This window comes from Corvus cornix, chromosome 26 (assembly GCF_000738735.6).
Source record: "Corvus cornix cornix isolate S_Up_H32 chromosome 26, ASM73873v5, whole genome shotgun sequence".
NCBI classification, from domain to species: Eukaryota; Metazoa; Chordata; class Aves; order Passeriformes; family Corvidae; genus Corvus; species Corvus cornix.
Genome location: NC_046354.1, coordinates 1401415 through 1420636, shown reverse-complemented (window position 1 = coordinate 1420636; position 19222 = coordinate 1401415). Strand labels below are relative to the sequence as shown.

The 19222-nt window shown below is 52.3% G+C and overlaps 1 protein-coding gene and 1 long non-coding RNA gene across 2 annotated transcripts; one reads left to right on the top strand and one right to left on the bottom strand.

Moving 5' to 3' along the window:
- Positions 1–8555: 8555 nt before the first annotated feature.
- Positions 8556–12992, bottom strand: IL10 (interleukin 10). Its single transcript, XM_010404578.2, has 5 exons — positions 12795–12992; positions 11405–11467; positions 10981–11133; positions 10379–10444; positions 8556–10108 (listed from the first exon to the last, which is right to left on the bottom strand). The coding sequence occupies exons 1-5, from the start codon at positions 12954–12956 to the stop codon at positions 10016–10018; spliced, it is 537 nt and encodes a 178-aa protein (XP_010402880.1). The 5' UTR covers positions 12957–12992; the 3' UTR covers positions 8556–10015.
- On the top strand, positions 11261–19060 carry LOC120411260. The gene is made up of 4 exons (XR_005603643.1): positions 11261–11680; positions 16312–16390; positions 16982–17094; positions 17890–19060. It is a non-coding gene; the product is annotated as an uncharacterized LOC120411260 (long non-coding RNA).
- The last annotated feature ends 162 nt before the right edge of the window (positions 19061–19222 follow it).

Below are 19222 nucleotides of genomic sequence, written 5' to 3'. Positions count from 1 at the left end.
CAGTGTGGTGTGGTGTGGGGCGCTGTGGGATGATGGTGTGGGATGATGTGGGATGATAGGACGGTGTGGGATGATGGTGTGGGGTGGTGTTGGATGATGTAGGATGGTGTGGGATGATGTGGGACGGTGTGGGATGATGGTGTGGGATGATGGGGGATGATGTAGGATGGTGTGGGATGATGGTGTGGGATGATGTGGGATGATGTAGGATGGTGTGGGATGATGTGGGACGGTGTGGGGCGGTGTGGGATGATGGTGTGGGACACTCGGGACACGTGGCCGTGGGTGCTGCGCCCGGGTGCCGGCAGGGGACACTGCACGTCCGGTGTCGGGGGTGCTGCGGCTGCCAGCGGCTGTGCCCGGTCCCCGCTGTCACCTCGGGGGCTGCGGGAGCTGCTGCCGCTGCCCGTGCCGGTGCTGGCTGCGGGAGAGGAGGAAGTGGTGAGGTCCCCACGTGCCTTCCTCACCCTCATCATCTCCTGCTGGGGAGGAAGTGGGATGGATGGTCCTGCTACGGCTCGCTGGGCTCTCTGGTGCATCCCTGCTTTGTTTGCCAGAGCAAGAGGGAATGGCTTCAGGCTGGGAGACAGCAGGTTTAGGCTGGACATCAGGAAGAAATCCTTCCCTGGGAGGGTGGGCAGGCCCTGGCACAGGGTGCCCAGAGAAGCTGTGGCTGCCCCTGGATCCCTGGCAGTGCCCAAGGCCAGGCTGGATGGGCTTGGAGCAGCCTGGGACAGTGGGAGGTGTGGCAGGGGTGGCACTGGGTGTCTTTAAGCTCCCTTCCCACCCAAACCAGACTGTGACTGTGTTTCTAAGCAGCAGAGGGGCTGCAGGGGGGTCAAATCCCACAAAGATGCTGCGAGAGGGGAGCTGGGAACAGCCACGAGGAGCTTCAGCCACCTCCTCCAGCCTCCGCTGCGAACCTGAGCCGGGAGGAGCCTCTTGGGCTGCCCAGCTCCGCAGCAGTGAGTCCCTCCCTGGCACTGGCCCAGGCCTGGTGCTCGATGCCTGCTCTCCTCAGGAGAGGAAACGTGGCTGCTGCACACACACCCAGCAGGCAGAGGTGTGAGGCACTGGCAGGGTGTGGGGCACAGGCAGGGTGTGAGGCGCGGGCAGAGTGTGAGGCACTGGCAGAGTGTGGGGCACAGGCAGGGTGTGAGGCACGGGCAGAGTGTGGGGCACGGGCAGAGTGTGGGGCACGGGGAGAGTGTGAGGCACGGGCAGAGTGTGAGGCACGGGCAGAGTGTGGGGCACCGGGAGAGTGTGAGGCACGGGCAGAGTGTGAGGCACGGGCAGAGTGTGAGGCATGGGCAGGATTTTCCATCCCACAGTGCCCGCAAGGTCTCGCAGGCTTGCGCAGGTTCAACGTTTTGGAAAAAAACCCAGAAGATTGTCTAAACAAACGTAATCCTGGTAATGAACCCCGAGGCTGTGTCAGGGGGATGAGGTTCAGGTTTCTTCTATTACTGAGATCCTGTTCTGGAAATTACGGTGCTCACTGACACAAATCTCAACTCCGGTGGGAAGATTTGTGGCTTGAAATGTTTTTTGTGTGTGTTTGGGGAGGGAAGAGCAGAGTGGGCACCCATGGCTGATTTTTCCCCTCCGTTCCCCTCAATTTCGCACTGGTATTGAAGCCATCAGTGGAGAGAGGGTCTCCCAGGGTGGTCCTGAAGCTTCCCAGGCTTTCCTGAATGTCCCAACTCCTGGAGAAGAAGGGGTGCACAAGGTGTCACCCCATCCACCCTCCACCTTCCCTCCCTCCCCAGCACAAATGTCCCTCTGGAGGGGATTTGCCCTCCATGCTGCTGCACCCAGGCTCTCTTTCTGTCACTGCTTTCAGTGGCTGGGTGGATAAACCCCAGCTCTGTTTTCTGTAAAGCTGTTGATACTAAAAGGAATAGCTGGGGCAGTGTGGGCGGCTGGTGAGAACAGGCTCACTCACCCAGGGCCGTATCTCGTTGCTTTTAGACTTGAAACCCAAATTTTGGGGCAGATCTGCTCACAAGGCGCTGTAAAGAAATGGGCTGGGGAGCAGCGGAGAGGGCAGAGGAGAGCTCCTGGAGTGCTGTGGGCTCTGTGCCCCCTGGGATCAGGTAAGGGTGGGAAAAGCAGCAGGAAGGAATCCAATTTGGTTTGGGGAAGATGAGATGGACTCACACATTGTGGCAAGGGGCTGGAAGGAGATGAGCTTTAAGGTCCCTTCCAGAAATATTCTGGGGTTCTGTGGTTTGGGAAACACAACCCAGGGGCAGCCAGGATATAAAATCTTGGATTGAGGTGCAGGTCTGGGACCTGTGGGAGGTGACGGCCACAGTTATTTGCAGGAGTCAGCTGCAGTGGGAGCAGAGTATGGAAACCTGTGGGGACCTGCGAGCTGCTGACTCCAGAGGAATTTGTGAAAGATTCACTGCAACATTTGAAATTTTTTAGTAGTTAGTAGAAAAATAACCCCTCTCTCCTCACCCCACCTGCTTTATTTTTAGCATCAAGCTTCCTGCTAAGGAAAAAAAAACAAAAAACCCTCTATATTTCTCGCTTTTGAGGTGATTTTGATCAAAAGTCTGGCTCTGCTCCAGGCAGATCATCGGTGTTTGCTGCTACCAAAGGGGTGAATCACGAAGATCTCTGTTCTTAGTCTGTCAACACGAGAAGTGTCTGCTGCTCTTGCAAGGATGGAGGTGAAGCCCCTTCCTCCAGTCGTGGTTTGCTGTGCTCCCCTGGTGTTGATCAACTCTGGACAGCCCCAGGAGGACAAAACGTCCTGTGGCTCGTGTGGATGAGCAGGAGGAAGGCGCATTGTGCAACGGCACTCGAGGAGCCCTCGGCTGGTTGCTGTTTCACTACTGCCCTTTGTTCTGTGATGATGAGGATTATTTACTATTTATTGCACTTATTTACCACTGGGAGTAGTTGTTTTTCCATGTCTGGGCTCTCAGGACTTGCAGAGCTGCTCTCAGTCTGCTGGCAGCCAGCTGCCACCTTCTGCCAGCCAGGGAGGCTTTGGCTTGGTTGCCTGTCTGCCCTGGGTCGGTTTGTACCCTGGGCACGGCTCCTTGGCAAGCTGGACACCTCAAAAAGGCAAAGATTCAGTGCAAAATCAGTCGATGGCTGTATTTTTCTAAGCATTAGGACCAGGCACATCAGGGGAATGTCAGGATTTCCTGGTGCGAGGCTTGGCATGAGCACGGCTAAATCGCTTAATGCTCAGAAAACGGTGGATTTATAAAAGATCCATTGGCTTGCTCAGACCTGGGGCTGCAGGGATCCTGCTGAGGGCTGGCTGTAAAGTGGCAGGTGCTGATGGAAATCTGGCTGTGAAAGCAAAAGAACGAGATGTGATTTTTGCTCAGAGTAAGGTTCTCTCCAGAAATTGCCCCATCGGGGTAAAACAGGCCCACAGGAATCCTGCTCTAGGCTTTTGCAGCGCCTTTTCCAGCCAGGAAAGGCAAAGCTGTTCCTCAGTGCTCTGAAAATGAGACCCAGCAGGTTGTGGAGAGGCTGTGTGAGATGTGCCAGTCACAGCAGCTGGGCTCAGCATTGCAAAAGAGTCAGGAAACCAAGTTTCAGCTCAGAAAAAAGTAAATCTGGTGCTACTGCCAGGAAAGGAACCTTGTAGTCCAGCTCTGGAGCAAAGGAGATGGTTTGGTTGCTTCAGGGTGTGATGAAATGGTGGAGAGACCCTGCCAAGAGGCCAAAGGCAACAGGTCACAAGGCAGAAGATGAGAACTGGCTGTGTCAAACTTCTGAATCGCCACCCCTGAGCAACACCCTGAGGTGTTCTCCCTGCACTGTGGGCTGGAATCTCCATCTCCTCTTCCACTGGAAAGCCCAGAGAAGTGCTCTGATTTCAGCACCTGGAGGGTGCAGGGAATCTGGCAGGGATGGGAAGCAGTTCCATCCCTTCCTTCCCCTGCATCGCCACCCAACAGCCCCGGGAGCGTCAGTGCCTGTGTCCCACGCTCTGTCACAGGTCAATGCACCGCTGGCTGGGCTGGCACCAGAAATGCCACAGGGTTGGTGCATCTCTGTGCCCTCACGTTGTCATTGCTGCTTCGTGGACTTTTGATACTTAAAGGAGGCTTTTAAGGAAGGTGGGGATGAAGAGCTCAGAAGAGCTCGTTGTGAGACGACAGGGGATAATGGTTTTAATTCGAGTAGATTTAGACTAGATATAGGGGAGGAGCTTTTTAAAACGAAGGTGGTAAAACGCTGAAATAGTCTGCTGAAAGAGGTGGTGGCTGCCCTATCCCTGGAAATATTCAGGGCCAGGCTGGACGGGGCTTGAGCACCCTGGGATGGAGGAGGATGTCCCTGCCCACGGCACGAGGTGGGAACAGGATGATCATTAAGGTCGCTTCCAACCCAGACCATTCTGTGCTCATGAGCGTCCCTGGGGTTCGATTTGTGGTCTGAGCCCTCCCCAGAGCCCCAGGCTGTGTCAGGATCCAGCGGTTCAGCACGGAGGGGAGAGCGAGCGGCGCCTGTTCCTGTGGGTGCTGCTCCCCCAGCCCGCCCGGGCTCTGCTGCTCTCAGGGGAACCAGCCCTGAGTCATTGTGAAACCTCCAGCTCCGGGCTGCCCGGGCTCGCCGGGGGCTCGGCTGCGGCAGGGCCCGGCCCCGTGCGAGCGGAGCTTCGGTGAAACCGGGCACCTTGCTGAGAACCCGCTGTGAACCGGCCCCGCGGTCCCACACAGCCCCTGCTCCGTGCGCCAGCCAGCCTCGAGGATTGTGTGGCTTTGCTTGCCTTGTAACCAGCACTTATCGGTTCTCTTTCTGCTCCGAACAGGGTCTGGGAGCAGCAGGGATGGGGCAAGGCTTCCGCCAGGTTGATGTGTCAGGGCTGGATCCCTTCCCTGCCTCAGATGCATCCTGCTGGGATGCATCCCCGCTAACCGTGGGTAACCCGGGGCTTTTTGGTGATGGGGAACTTGGGGTGCAGTTCCTGGGGAGCTCTGGGTGCAGTCCCAGCGCTGCCCAGCTCCGGCTTCCCCTCGCCATCCCCCTGGAACAGGAGGTGGGTGACTCCAAAGCTCCCGGCTGGGATACGGGGTCCGAGAGCGGCTGGCCCTGGGAGATGGAGATGAGCACCAGTGTGGCTGTGGCATCTTCAGCAATCCCCGGCTCTGGTAATTACTCAGTCTCTCACCGCCTGAGGTAAGGAATTGGCAGCTCTGCAATTCCCCACTCCCCTCGGTGATTTACGTTCCCAGCTAGGGCTCGCAGCCCTGCTTTTGCTGCTCCCCCTGGCCTCTTTCATGACAAAAGCCCCAATTTCAGTCACGTGCTGCCAAAATCTAGGACACAGAGAGGCAGGAGCTGCGTGGGCCTGAGTGGTGCAGCCAGTTCGAGTTAAATAACAAGTGTTAACTACAGCCACAACAAAATGAGGAAAGCTCTGAAAGCTTCAATAATTCAAAAGAAGTTATAGCAGACTTTGCTTGTTTTGATTTTGCCTCTTTTGTGCTCAAGGTCCCTCCTATCACCTCAAGACTTGTCCCTGGTCTTCGTGGCACCCTGGGAGGCTGAAGGGTTGTGACAAGGTTTGGTACATGAGGGATATCTGTCTGTCCTGCTGTGCTCTGGACACACTTCCACCCGGGTGTTCAGCTGGGATTTGCCCTCCTCGCGTTGGCCAACAGGAGATGACAAAGACGGTTCATTACTTTCCTGACCACAAGCACGGGCTGTCCAGCACCGGGACAGCTTTGAGGAAAGTTTCTAAAGAGACAAAAAGCAAAAGCAGAAGCAGCAGCTCCCCCAGGCAGCAGAAGGCTCTGAGGCAGCCCCAGGTCGAGATGCAGAATTTGGGCCGGTGGGAAGCTCAGCCCTGGGGCAGAGCAGGAGCAGCCGAGGTCAGGTCGGGGAGGTGTTTTGGGCTCTCAGGTCTGGGGCTGCTGATCAGGCAGCGCTCTCAGGGCGAGGATACCCAGCAAGGAAACCCAACTTCTGTGGGATAACAAAACCAGAAACCACCACCTTTGATCTCCGCCACGGCTTTGTGCTGTTACTGTAACACCCAGACTGCCACTGAGATTGGCAGGAACTACATCAGCACTAAGCCCTGGGGGATGAGGAGCCGTGCCTTTTGGGGAGGCAGGAGAAGCAAAAGGCTGGGTTTTACTGGTTTTTTTTTCCCCCAAACACTGATATTTTTGGCTTAGTTGATGCTGAGATCTAAGGGATCTGCAGAGCTGCTGCCTGCACCCAATATCAGACAGGGTGCAGCCTGGAGAGACACTGGGTGATTCTGGTGCCAGCGTTCTGGATGGAATTAGGTCACCTGGATGAATTGCCCTGAGTCTCCCAGCTCTTCAAGCTGCCATTTGGGGTTTTCTCTGCTGTTTCTTTAAGCAATGTGTTCTGGCACTGCTGTGGACAGGGCTCCAGCAATGGGAAAACGCTGCTGGAGGACACGGTGTGGATGATTCAAGGTGCTGCTCCTCCCCTGGAAATGTCAGTTCTCCCCACGCATGCTGCCTTTGCTTTCCCAGATGGTTTCTTCTGGGATTTCCAGAACACCCCTCCTAAAACTTCTGGGATATGATGCACGTGTTTAGTCAGAGAGATCTTTGCGTGCTTTTGCCCACCAGAGCTGCACCGTGACAGCCCCGTGATTCCGGTGACAAATGCCACAGATGACTTTGCATGTGGCTTGCAAGGAATCTACCACAAAAGGTCCCCTGGCTGTGCCCTGTGCTGGGAGCCCTGCAGCAGCTCCCCATGGTCCTCGCAGCTTCCCAGCCCAGTGTCAGCGATGCCTTAAGAGGCCTCCTAGAAACAGAGACTAGACAGCAGTAAAGGTTAAAAGAGGTATTTATTTGAAAGGCCTTCAAAGGTACCCCCTGGGGACCCTGAAGCCACTCTCAAAAATGGACCCAAAATGGACCCCAGGTCACGAGTTCTTCACTCTTTTATAGGTTAGGTTCATTTGCTTAGCAGGGCTCATTCTCCAGTTAAAGCTTCATTTTTCCCCTCAGCTTACCCCCCTTTGCAGCTCTTTGGTTTATACTTTTGGCCTAGGACAGTCTGGGTGTCGTTGGAAAGCAGGGCCGGAGAGGCTTTGTTGTGTCTACCTAGCATGAGAGAGCAGAAATTAACAGGCTACAAGAAACTTCAGAGTCACACACCAAGCAGTGCAGAATTTGAAAAATATAAAGGTTAAAACCTAAGGCATCACCAGAGGGGCTCAGCTGCATTTCTCTGCTGTGCCACCTCCTGTCCCATCCTGATCATCCATCCCAGCCGGAGCGCTGGCTTGTTCTGCCTCCTTTTCCTTCTGAATCAAACAACTCCATCAGGTAACAGGAAACCTTCTCTCTCTGTGCTGCACGAGGATCCATCTGCCTCCTTCCTGTGGTTATTGAAGCAGACTGACTGAGCTTTACTGAGAAACTCTCCACAGCTGAGCTGATGTTGCCCTTTTCCTCGGCCCAGGGTCCTCGATCTCCTGCTGTGAGCTGGTGACAGGGGCTCTGAGAGCTGCTTCCTGCCTCTCTAGGGAAGAAAACTTATGGAAAAGGGATGGAAATAGGTGCAGAGGGGTCAGGGGAGCGTGTGCAGCAGACGTAGAGAGCAGTGCTTTGAGCTGTAAGTGCAGGTTTGGCTGAGAACATCAATGATCTCTTGGGGCAAAGGCAGCGATTCCACTGACCCACATCAGACTGGAGTCTGGGCAGAAGCAGACTTTGAAATTGTTGTATTGAGTGAAAAACTTTGTTCCTAATCCAGTGAGGAAGGAAACTCCGACTGCCATAAGCGCCTGGAGTCTGCTGGACCTGCAAGTGAAGGGCTGAGAGAGGCGAAAATGAAAGAGGCTCGAAAGTGAAATAGGAATGTGGCCCTGGCAGGTGCCTGGGCTGTCGGTGAGCCGGAATTTGGAGATGGTTTTGCTGGCTGAGTTCTGGGTTTAGGAAAAACAGAGCTGTAAATTCCCGCTCAGATTTGTCCGGGATGTGCCCATGGATCCACCTGCACAAGTACACAACCCCCAGCCTGCGCGAAACGAGCAGTTCTGGTGTTAATTTGTGTTAGTCTGGTTTTGAGCTGGTATCTACGATCTGATCGGGAATCAAGGTCTGGTCCTGCCCGAGAACAAACGCGGAGTTAAAAACATCCCGGCAGACAAAGGAAGGCAGCGGTGCTCTCTCCTGTAAATCAGGGGAAGCGAGGTGAAAGCCCTGGTGATTATCAGTGATATTTGGGCACGATTTAGAGCTCTAAATGCTGCTCTAAAAAGGACGCTGCCTGAAGCAGTTGCTAATTAGAGGCTGAAGAGCCTGGAGAGACCCGCGAATTACCCGGGGCTGGCGTTTCTCCGCTGTAAGAGATGAGTAACAGGTATTTTGTGAGAAATTTGCTTTTAAATGTGAGGACCTCAGGTTTTCTCACCTCCCTGGTCGTTAACACATGCAATTCCTCCCTGGTGGTCCTTCCCACCTGGATCTGTGCCCGCCGGGCTCTTTCCCAGCGCGGTGACACCGGGCACAGCATCCGCGCACTGGGGCTGATGTACAGCCCCGTTAACAGCTCGCAAGAACAGGACAGAGGCTTGATTCATCAGGAAGTCTTTATTAGCAAAAATAAAGGATTTCTTTTCATACAGATAAATAGGCGAAAGTTCACGCAGTGACAGAGGCCGTGGGACCCCCCAGGAGAGGAGCCGATGTTGCCCTTGGCTCCAGGGCTGTCCTCGCTTCTCCCGCAACATCGATGTCAAGGTGTTTGGGGGAAAAACAAGCGCAGAATTGGCTCAGTGGGAGCTTAATGTGCCCCGGGAAGAAGCTTAATTTAAGTTTTACAGGCTTTGGCTGCCCTTGAGCCTGCACTTTCAGCAGGAGGAGCGACCCACGGAGCAGCGTTGCTGCCCTGCTCCGGGATGCCGAGCTCCCGGGCGGGCGGGCCGCCTCCGTAATGTGCACAAAGAGTAAATGCGGTATAAAGAACCTCTCCTCAGCCGGGACTTGCACGGCAAACACCAAACTGGCAGTGTTTCATCGGGTGGGGGCCCTTTCACTCCTAAATGTTAGAAGTAAAAGCCTCTCTGGGGTTGTGGCCTTTTCCTCGGGCTCAGTGTCCTCCTGGGGCAGCGCAGCACGCCGGGGTGAGGAGGAAGCTGAGCCCTAAAATCAGCCACTTTTGGGGCACTGGAGCTGCTCCCACTGCTCGTGGGGATTAAAAATCCAATCCCAATATCGGCAGTGCTGGGAGCATGGATTTGAATGCAAATTACCCAAGCCACCTTAAAATGGTGGTTAACTAAAATATCCTCTAAGTTCTACGAGGAGATTAACAACAGTAAAACAGTGAGCAAAACCCAATCAGAGACTGGAAAATAGTAAGGTTAACTTTGGAAAGTGCAGAGTGGCCGACCCAGCAGCTCTGGAAGGCAGATGCTGAGCGATATTTAAGTCAAGTTCTATTAGAACCAAACATTTCATTCCTACTACTAATTTTTAAAATTTAGTCTGGACTAACCTACAGGCTGAAGTCTAAGGTGGAGTTAACCAAGCTGTTGCTGTGGCTTGTTCTCCTCCTAAACATAAAAGCACCTGATTGCATAAATAAACAGAGAGATAGGATAGGAGGAGAGGATCATTTGCTTAAAATTAAATTTTGTTGAACTGAGAGCTGGAATTGCTTCTAATCAGGAGTGGAATTGCACTCAGGATAAGCTCAGCTCATTGTCTGCCCTCCAGAATAATGCTGCTTTGGATGTTTTGAAGCTATGAATAAAATAGCACTATGATAAACAGTATTAAAATATCGAACAATAAATAGTAATTTACAAGCTCATCACTCCTTTCTTCAAAACACATTGTAAACATCAACACTGAGGTATTTGAAGTAATAAATAATAAATTCAATTATTAAAAAAATAACTTTTAAATACAAAATTAAGCTGGAAGTTATTAACCTGAACCCTGAGATAACTTCATTTGAGCTCTTGCAGCCTAAAGTGATTTTTGAACAAGTAGCAGGATTTGGTGTGGAAGATGCAGACCCGGGGGTGCTCTCAATTCCTTCTCTTCATCATCAAATATTTCTCGATGTAGTTGATGAAGATGTCAAACTCTCCCATGGCCTTGTAGATTCCGTTCTTGTTCATCTGCAGGGAAAGCCGGGTGTGTTTAGTGTGACTGTCACAGATATGGGATGTACAATGCCTGGACAAGTCCTCCTTCCACGGACACCTCCAGCTTCTCTGCCTGATCCCCTGGGAATTCCCACCCTTCAATCACTGCCCTCTGGATTCCTCTGCTGCAAGAATTTATGTGGTTAAAGACTTTTTGGGATTCTGTTCTCCACTCTCAGATCTCTGCCCTGCCGTGGCAGCAGGTTCCTCCCATCCCGGCCCAGCCCCTGAGCGTGGCCTTACCTTAGTGAAGGTCTCCTTGATGTGCTTCATGCTCCTGCTCCTGTCCTCGCAGGTGAAGAATCTGTGCTGCAAAGGGACACGAGCAGCGGCCTCAGCCCAGGGGTTCCTCCCCAGGGGTGTGGTGGTGGCTGTCCCCTCCTCCTGTCCCTTGTCACTGCTGCTCCCCACCTTCCCCTTCCCCTGTGGGGCCACGGGGGCAGCAATTCCAGCTGCTTTGCACCGGGCTCTGATGGAAGGAGCCGGAGTGACCCAAGCCTGGACCCTCAGGCCGTTCCCAGCCCTGTGTCCCTGTGTCTGGGACAGGGTTTGTCCCGGCTGACTGCACTGATGGACTCATGGCCGCAGCAGGTGTGATTTTGGGAGCCCCAGCATCGAGGTAAGGGTCAGACCTCCTCCTGCCCTCTCTTTGTCTCTTCAGCCGGGCTCTGACGTGCAGGGCTGGCTGCACGTGGTGCTCCTGCACCATCGTCATTTAACTGATGGTGAGCACAAACCCCATCTTCGAGGGCCCTGCCTGCCTGGATCCCTGCTCCTGCACCTGCCCTGCTCCTGGGGACCCTCTGCCCACCCTGCCCACCCCCGTGCTGCCGAGCCCCACTCACACAGCGCCTCATCATGGTCCTGAGGCTCAGCAGGAGGTTGCCCAGGTCGCCCATGCTCTGCTGGTGGTGCGTGCTGGTCTTCATTGCGCTGGGCAGCACCTCCTCCATGTAGAACCCCATCATCTCTGACACCGACTGGCAGCCGAGGCTCCCCTGGGGCGACAGGAGGGGGAAGCCTGGTTGGGGATGGCCACCAGCACGGGGTGTGGGCGTTTGTACAAACCAGAGCCGGGCGTGGGAGCCGCGCTGGCTGCGGGGGAAGCAGCGCCAGCCCCGCCGCAGCCACACGTGTCCCTGCAGGGTGGCACAGCCAGCCTGGCGTGACAGCAGCGCATGCCCCAGTTTCCAGCTGGCTTCCCCTCTTATGAAACGCCGGGGAAGGATGGGGAAGGAGAAGGAACTCGCGAGGGAATGCGATTCTTACCTTGAATTCCTCCAGCAGGTCGGAGCTGAGCAGTTGGATGCTGAGGTCGTCATCTTTCGATTGCTGGGGGAGGATGGAGTTAAAAATGAGTTTTTCAGGCAGGCAGTCAATTCTTTCAATTTACCCTAACAAATGATCCTTCCCTTGTCTTCATTTAAGGTCTCCCTGCAGCAAAGGCAGAGGGCACCCAGCGCAGGAGCGTGCAGAGCACCGTGACACCAGGCACAGGAGTCACCAATTCTCTGGTCCTCATCCTTGAAGCACAAGGACTGTCAGGTCAGGACAGCAGGAAAATGCAATCACAACCTTTGGTGCCATTGATTTTGTTAACGTCAAACTGCTCCAGCTGAGCTGGAGCCGCTCGCTCGCCTCAGCTGCGCAGGGTGGTGTTGTGTGAGGTGCTGCTGTAGACACCAACGCTCCTCAGAGAGGAGTCAGAGCCGTGGCAGCCCCTGGGAGCCACCCCGACCTCTCTGCCAGGGCAGGAGGGTTTAATCCCCCTGGTTCTGTTACCCCTGTAAGCCTCCAGCTGATGGGGAAAGTGGGAGTTTGTTCCCGAGGCGCCTCTGTCGCACCAACTGCGGTGGGGTGGGCAGGCACCACCCAAAGCATCAAAGGCTTCAAAGCTGTCCTGAGAGGTTAAAAATATTCTTTCCCAACATTATCTGGGAGGTTCACAGCAAGCTCTACATCTGAAGTCTTGGCTGTGTTTGTTTGGTAACGAATACAAGCCATGACATCAGCTTGAGATTCAGTCTGGAGAATTATCTTGTTTTATTGCTAAAACACACTGACATGGACTAAAACAGCAACAGAGCTGTGACCAGCCGCCTCTATCAGTACTGATGCCATGGCAGATGCTCTGAGTGCACCGAGTGCTGATTGCTCAGCAGCCCTGAGGCTCCTGTGATGCAGAGCAGCGACCTTGCACAGGCACCAAAGCAGGTGCTCAGTTACTGCTCTGCTCCTCCACTCATAAAATACCCGGTGCAGGCTTTTGTGGTTCTTTCAAAGAAAGAATCTGCAGCAAAAGGTTTCCCTTTTCACCTGGCACTGACTTCAGCAGGGCTGGACCTTGGTGCCCTAAAGAAAAGACAATTTCCTTCCTATTAATTCAGTGATTAACTTGGTTTGCAACATTTCTGGGGAAGCCTGGCTAGAAAGGTTTGCAAAGGTTCATTATGAAATCTCGAGTTCATTGTAATTAAAACTAGGAAGAAAAGCCTTGCAGATTTTCTCTCAGTGAGCAGTGAAACCGAGCTGCTCTTGCTCACCCGTAACGCAACGCAGCCAAATCATTTCTGCTGGGAGGAAGTTCTTCCCCCTCCTCCAGATCCCAGAACATTGCGAAAAAGGCAGAACGAGGAGAAAGCAGCAGGGTGATACTTACAAAATAATCCTTAATTTCCTCAAACTTGACCCTCAGCTCTCTGAGCTTGGCAGGCAGGAGGTCGGGGAAGTGGAGGCAGGAGGGCTGGGCGCGGGCAGGCGCCGTGCCCAGCAGCAGCAGGAGCAGGATGGGCACGGCTGTGCCCCTGGAGCAGGTCCTCATGCTGTGGGAAAGGGCTGCTTCCCTCTGCTGCAGCTCCCGGAGGGATTCCACAGGAGGGTATAAAGCAGATCTGCAGCTTTCACCTTGATGGAGCCCCTAATTTATACTCTCAAAACATCAGTCTATTTCCTCTCCCCATTTCCTGACGAGCAATATTGGGGTTTTAAGTCATTCATTAAGCCCAAATGTCACTTGGGTTCCCGTCAACTTGGGTTTCCTGTTCTTTGACCCCCCTCCTCTACTCACACCCCATCGATTTTTTGTGCTTAGACTCTGCATTTTTTTTTTACATTGCTTGTTTCTTGTAAATTTAGCTGTGGCTGAGGAGGAAAGCTGCAGAGACACGAAGAAGCCAAGGTGCTGTGTGAGGTTACTTCATTCTAACAGTTCCATTTTTTATTTTTAGATGAATGCTATATGGTTAGGGGAAAAAAAAAGTGTTGTTGCTTTTAAATCTCAGTATCAAACCTGCAGAGAGCATCACTCAGCAGAACTGCTTTTCACGAACTGTACAAATTCTCTGTCTCTTCCTTTGGCATTCTAATCTGCAAATGCACATAATCATCTGAAATCTTCATTTTTAATTAATTTTAATTTTCTTCCATTAATGCATATTTCTGCTGAAGCCAGTGTGAATTTTCACTGCTCAGCAAGCTCAGTTGATGCTCCCAAAACTCAGCTGGAAGCTAACAGGATCAGGGGATCCCAGTGGAGGATTCCAGTCCTGCTCTGGTCCCTTGTGGATCCTCCAGGGGAGGAGCAGGGTTTGTGCCACTACTTTTATGCCTGGTGTTAAAGTGCATGAGCAGGTCATAAAAACTCATTTTCCAGGCTTTTAAATCCTATTTTGTTTCCTAGAAATGGACAGCAGCCCCATCCAAGCAGCTGTCTTAGCTGGGACTGATTGTCCCAGCTGTGATAAAAATTCTCCTTGTGGAGCCTCAGAGAATTCCTGTGACGTCTCCCCATTTTCCGCTTCCCTCTCTTTTCTCCTCTCTTTCCATATCTATTTTAGTCCACATCCCCTGCTTCCTTGGGATAAAGATTTCACTTATTTATTCAGGAATTTGGCATCGCAGAAAGTGAGAAGGGAGATAAATTCGACTTTTCTGAAATCACGGGGTTTTCTTTGAAATCCCTCATGCTATTTTAAAAGTGCTCGTTCTTCCCAGTAGGGAAGCCTTCCTCCATTAGGGAACAATCCCTTAAATTCTCATCTCCTTCATGGCACTGATCTTCTTTCAAGTTGAAGTTGTGAACCTCTGAGAGGGAATTTATCGCCGGAAAAATGCAAAGAATTGTTTGTTCCTGCACACTGAGAGTTTTTAATTTTATTTTTGGGGGCAGGAGAGAGGAATGGTTGGCATGCACACGTGTAAGAGCAAAGGGGATGAAACATCAGCAGCTGGAGTGTCTGAGGCAGGGAAAGTGTGGGATTTTGTGATTTGTTTTCCTTTTTTCTGTTGTGTTACCTCTTCCAGAGGCGATGGGGAAGCTGCTCCCGGGGAACCACTGCAGGGACATCACTGCAGCTGAATCATGGCCTGGGTCATGTTTTTGGTGGCCCTTTTTTCTTCCCCTGCTCTAACACAGCCATGGGGTTTTTCCCACCAGCAGAATCCATCTGAAAGGAGAAGGGCAGAAAGCTCAGACAGAATCAGTCTTAAACTCACTTCCCACAGCCAGGATCCCACCTTTCCTTGGGATCCCACACGGGGAGATGCTTTTGCTTCTTTTGCATTAACTTCAACCTGCCAGGGGTCAATAAATCTTCAGTGCCAAGACCTGGATGGCTGCTGAAGCTTCGTCAGGGCATGGAAGTTGATGCGTGAGGTTGGTTTGTGTGATCCTGGATCCTGTGATCCTCAAATCCTGGAGCTAATCCTGCTCCCTTCAGGGAAGGATGCAGCCCCAGGCACTCCCCTGCAGTGGAAGGGCCAGCTGTGGGTTTAGCTGCTGGTATTTTTACGGGATGCAAGGCAGAGGGGCTTTGGGAGCGTGCCCTGGCACCTGCAGGAGCTGGATCAGCTCCGCAGCTCCAGGAGCCTCCTTCCACCCTGCCCGGGGGCTGAGCGCTCCTTTCCACACTTCTCTCATTCCGAGCCACCCCGGGCTGTCCGTGAGGTCACGTCTGACATCCCGAGCGCGCCCAGCGCTCCGGCTCTTGTGCAATTCCCTCCTCCCCGTTTTGGAACCCCGGGCTGTGTTTTGGGGCTGGCAGCAGCGTCAGGCACCCGTGCCCGTTCCGCAGAGGAAACTCTGGCCTGCGCAGGGCGATTCTCTGCTGTGTTTACCTGCGTTTCCTCTGCCTCGTCAGAGATCTTGACGGGGCAGTTTCGCTCTGAGTCAGCCTTGCTGAGCGCTGTGGAAAGGCGGTGACTGCGCTACTACACCGGCGCTCATGAATGAAGAAAGCACCTTTGCCTGAAGAGTGTCCGGGCCGCGTGGGTGTATCTCTGAATCTTTAGGAAACAGCTTTCATCTTTGCCAAGAAGATCATTTCAGGAAGGAGAATGTGTTACTCAAAAGCCGTTCGTGCAGTTTTACCCCACCTCCCACAAACTTCTGAGAGCAGCGAGTTCACAAGAAACAACGGGGCAGCAAACGCTGCTTCTGCACCGAAACAGAGGCCTGGGGGCAAACACTTTCTCCCACAGCGTGCCATGAGGAAAGGATGGTCCTGGACATGGTCCTGGACATGGTCCTGGGCAAGGCTTGGGGTCAGACATCCTCAGGGTCCCATCATTGGAGCAGGGTGGCACCGGGCCCTGATAATTGAAGGGGCTTTTCTTACCTTGGCAAGGTTTAATGTGAGAATTTTTAAACTTTTTTTGCCATCTTGGTCTCTGCCGTTGCTTTCGGACAGAGGAACATTGTGTATCACCATCCCTGGAGGGGTTTCACCATCCCTGGAGGGGCTTCACCATCCCTGGAGGTGTCCAAGGAATGACTGGACGTGGCCTTCAGGGCTTTGGTCTGGTGACAAGGTGGGGATCGGTCACAGGTTGGACTCGATGATCTCAGAGGTCCTTTCCAACCTCAGTCATCTGTGACTCTGTGATTTTCTGCACTGTCTATTCTAGACATAACTTGGAGGGTCCCCTACATTTCCAGGCTGTCACAGTGGTGTTCTCCTTTCTTTCCTGTTCAGAAATTCCCCATTTCTCATCCCTTCAGATCTGGATGATCTGCTGCCAGTGACGCTTGCGGGGGAAGTAGGGCCTTGGTGGCCTTTCCTTCACCCTGCGTTTGAAGCGATGGCATCTGCTCTCTCAGCAGCCCAGTGCTGATGACTAACAGTTCCTGGTGAAGCATCAAGTGCACTGCTTCATGTTTTTTTCAATATTTTTTCCAGCTGGCAGGGCGTGACGTTGGACATTTCACATGTGGGAACCTGGTGGGACTCACAGCATGACTCACATCGACCTCAACAGGTAAATCCCAAATTGCTCTTTGGGAATTTAACCAATGTCACCAGTTTATCTTGTCCAGAAATAGGTTATTAATCATGAATCAATCATGGCTTTGATGTGATTTCTGATATGACACAGAGAGAGAATTACATAAGAAGTTCTTAGAAGGTCCAGAACTTCCACGTGTTCTAAATTAAGCTGGAACTCTCTGGAACTGGCACATGAAAGAATCAAGGGGTGGAGACTTTCTCCCCTCTGCAGATTCAGTTTTGGTGATGAACTTAATTGAGAAATATTTGCACTTTTTAATTGCCTGCATAAACCTCCCAATATCTGCATTTCTGCTGCAGTCTAAGGCAGAGATTGAATAACATCCCTATTTACCATCCCCCCTGGAATTCCAGGGTGCCCTCTGCCAACCTAGAAGAGCCAGCTGTGCTTTATTCCCAATTTTCCATGAGTTTTGCCATTTTAAGCCCCTCTCTGAGGGGTGTGAGGAGTCGTGGGTGAGGTCAGTGATGCTGCCATCACCCACATGAGACTTTCCCCACTCCACAAAGCAAACAGAGGTGTTGTTACATTTTTATCTCTTTTATTTTGCCCTGAAATCAGCTGTTGACAGGAATTTTATGATGCTCACAGCACTGTCCTTAGAGAAACCAATGGGACCTTGGCACTGGAGTCTCAGCAGTGGGGACTGTGTGCTCCAAGTGAGGTTTACTCAGGTGAGTTTCTCCGCAGACAATTAAAAAGTGTAAAGGTGTGCAAAAAAAGCTCCCTGAATATATAATCCATTGCCCAAATATCACTTCCAGTGCCCTTTGGGGTTTTTTTTGAGCCTTCTACAGAAGCAATTTTGAGCAACTCCTGCCCTGAGCAGCTCATTGCATAAGTGCTGCTGTGAGGAGTTTCTTTTTTCTTCTTCTGGTATTACTTGGGGAGAAGATGGGTGGATCTTCTGGAGAATATTGACTTTGTCATGGTTTAGCACCAACACTCTGACCAATAACACAAACCCAGCATATTTATTGTGCTGAGGGGTCACAAGACAGAAACTCCTTGTCAAGGTTTGAGAAATCAGATAAGGCAAAGCCGCTGCTCGGAAGCTCCGTGTGACCCCAGGGTGAATTTCAGAGCCAGCTCCACTCACTTTCCACAGCAGCACGAGGCCCTGGAGCCAACACTGGCCTGGCAACTCACACCATGGGGTTTCGGGGTGGTTTTTGTGCAGCGCTCACGCGGAGGGTTTGGAAATCCTGGGTTTTCTTTGCCAGCCCACAAACTGCGGCTCAGCGCTGGCCGGGGATGGGGATGGTGGCTCATCCTCGGAGCTCGAGGGATGCTGCAGCGTCCTCGGTGCTGCCAGGGGATTTTCCACGTGCTGCCACTGTATCTTTCTGCTCCAAAGGCTTTGCTGTGGTTTTTTGATCAAAACATGATCCACCAGATGAGCTTTTCAGAGGTTTCGGAGGCTTTTGGAAGTCTTCAGATCCCCCTTCTGTTCTCTCTTGTTTTTTTAGGGAGGGAACAGGTAATCCAGCCTCCTTCTCCTGACAGATATCTGCTTATGGAGACCCAAAGAAACTCATGGAATCATGGAGTGGTTTGAGTTGGAATGGACTGCAAAGGTCCTTTGTTTCCAACCCCCTGCCATGGGGGCTGAAATTGAGTTCTGAAAGCAGTGGAGTTCAACCACTGAAAAGCAATTCCTGAAATCCTGCTGCTCCCCATGGGAACTGGGGTGTCAACTCCACTCCTGCTCAGCACTGCTCTCCTTGAGCCTCTTCACCAATTTCCCTGGGATTTATCTTTCTGTGGAAGTCTGAGGAAGATTTATTTCATTAACAGCATCAGGCATTTGTGTCTGTGTTTTGTTTTTGGTCTCCCCGTCGCTTTTGAGGACTGTAACTGAGAAGTGGAAGATGAAGTTGAATGGTGGAAAACCCCTCACTGAAAATGGTGTTTAAAAATAAGAAGATTAAAAAAAAAAAAAAGAAGAAGAAGAAACAATGATCTGAAGCAAACTTCCTCTGCTGTCGGGAAAGGAGGGATGGGCCCTTCATCCCCGTGCCTCGGGAGTGTCCGGCAGCGTCTGCGGAAAAGATAAAGTCAAATGAAGACTCAAAATCCTCGCAGTGCCCCTGGTTTATATTGATGGCTGAAAGGGGCTGTGCAGTGAGGAAGTGCTTGGCATTTTCCAGAGCCTTCAGTGCTCCCCGAGGTCAGGGGACAGAGGGCCGAGCTGGTGCTCCCCATCAGGCAGAGCTATCCAGGATAACTGGTAAGAGGATGAGCCTCTGGAAAAATTAACCCTGCTTCACAGCATGATTTTACAAGAATTTACACCTAGAGGCAAACAAAAAGTGCCCAGTTCTCCTGGATTTTCCCCTTCCCACAGGATGTGTTATCAAATAAGGCAGGAATTGTTGGAGCCAAGTGGCTGTGATGTGCCAGCCTTCCCTGCTTGTCCCTTACTGCCCATCTCTCCTTACCCTGGGGCCAGAGCTGGAGCAGAACTCCCCAAGCTCACGTGCATCCATCCCGAAACCAGCCTTGGCTCGGTGAGGTTGTGAAATTGAGAGGGGCAATATTAACCCAAAACCGAAACCCGGCGCCGGGAGCCGGTTGCGTACAGAATCCACAGCGAATTTACTGAAACACAGCTTTCAGTTTTGGTGAAAGCTGAACCTGAGTGGCTATTGGAGTGATTCATTTGCTCCCTGGATCATTCAAAAACGGGGCTGATATCAGCCAGCTCTCAGTTTCTCCTTTATTAGGTGTCATTTATTGCCTGCAGTGTCAGCACATTTCACCCTCGGGGTAAACCCGGGTGCTGTGTGGGGCTGCCAGATC

Bases quoted from the DNA above. Each gene is read 5' to 3' on its own strand.
- IL10 (XM_010404578.2), bottom strand. From the start codon at position 12,956: ATGAGGACCTGCTCCAGGGGCACAGCCGTGCCCATCCTGCTCCTGCTG. The intron at 10,445-10,980 runs GTGAGTGGGGCT...GTCCCTTTGCAG, and splicing joins GGACCATGATGAGGCGCTGT to CACAGATTCTTCACCTGCGA. The intron at 10,109-10,378 runs GTAAGGCCACGC...CTTTCCCTGCAG, and splicing joins TCAAGGAGACCTTCACTAAG to ATGAACAAGAACGGAATCTA.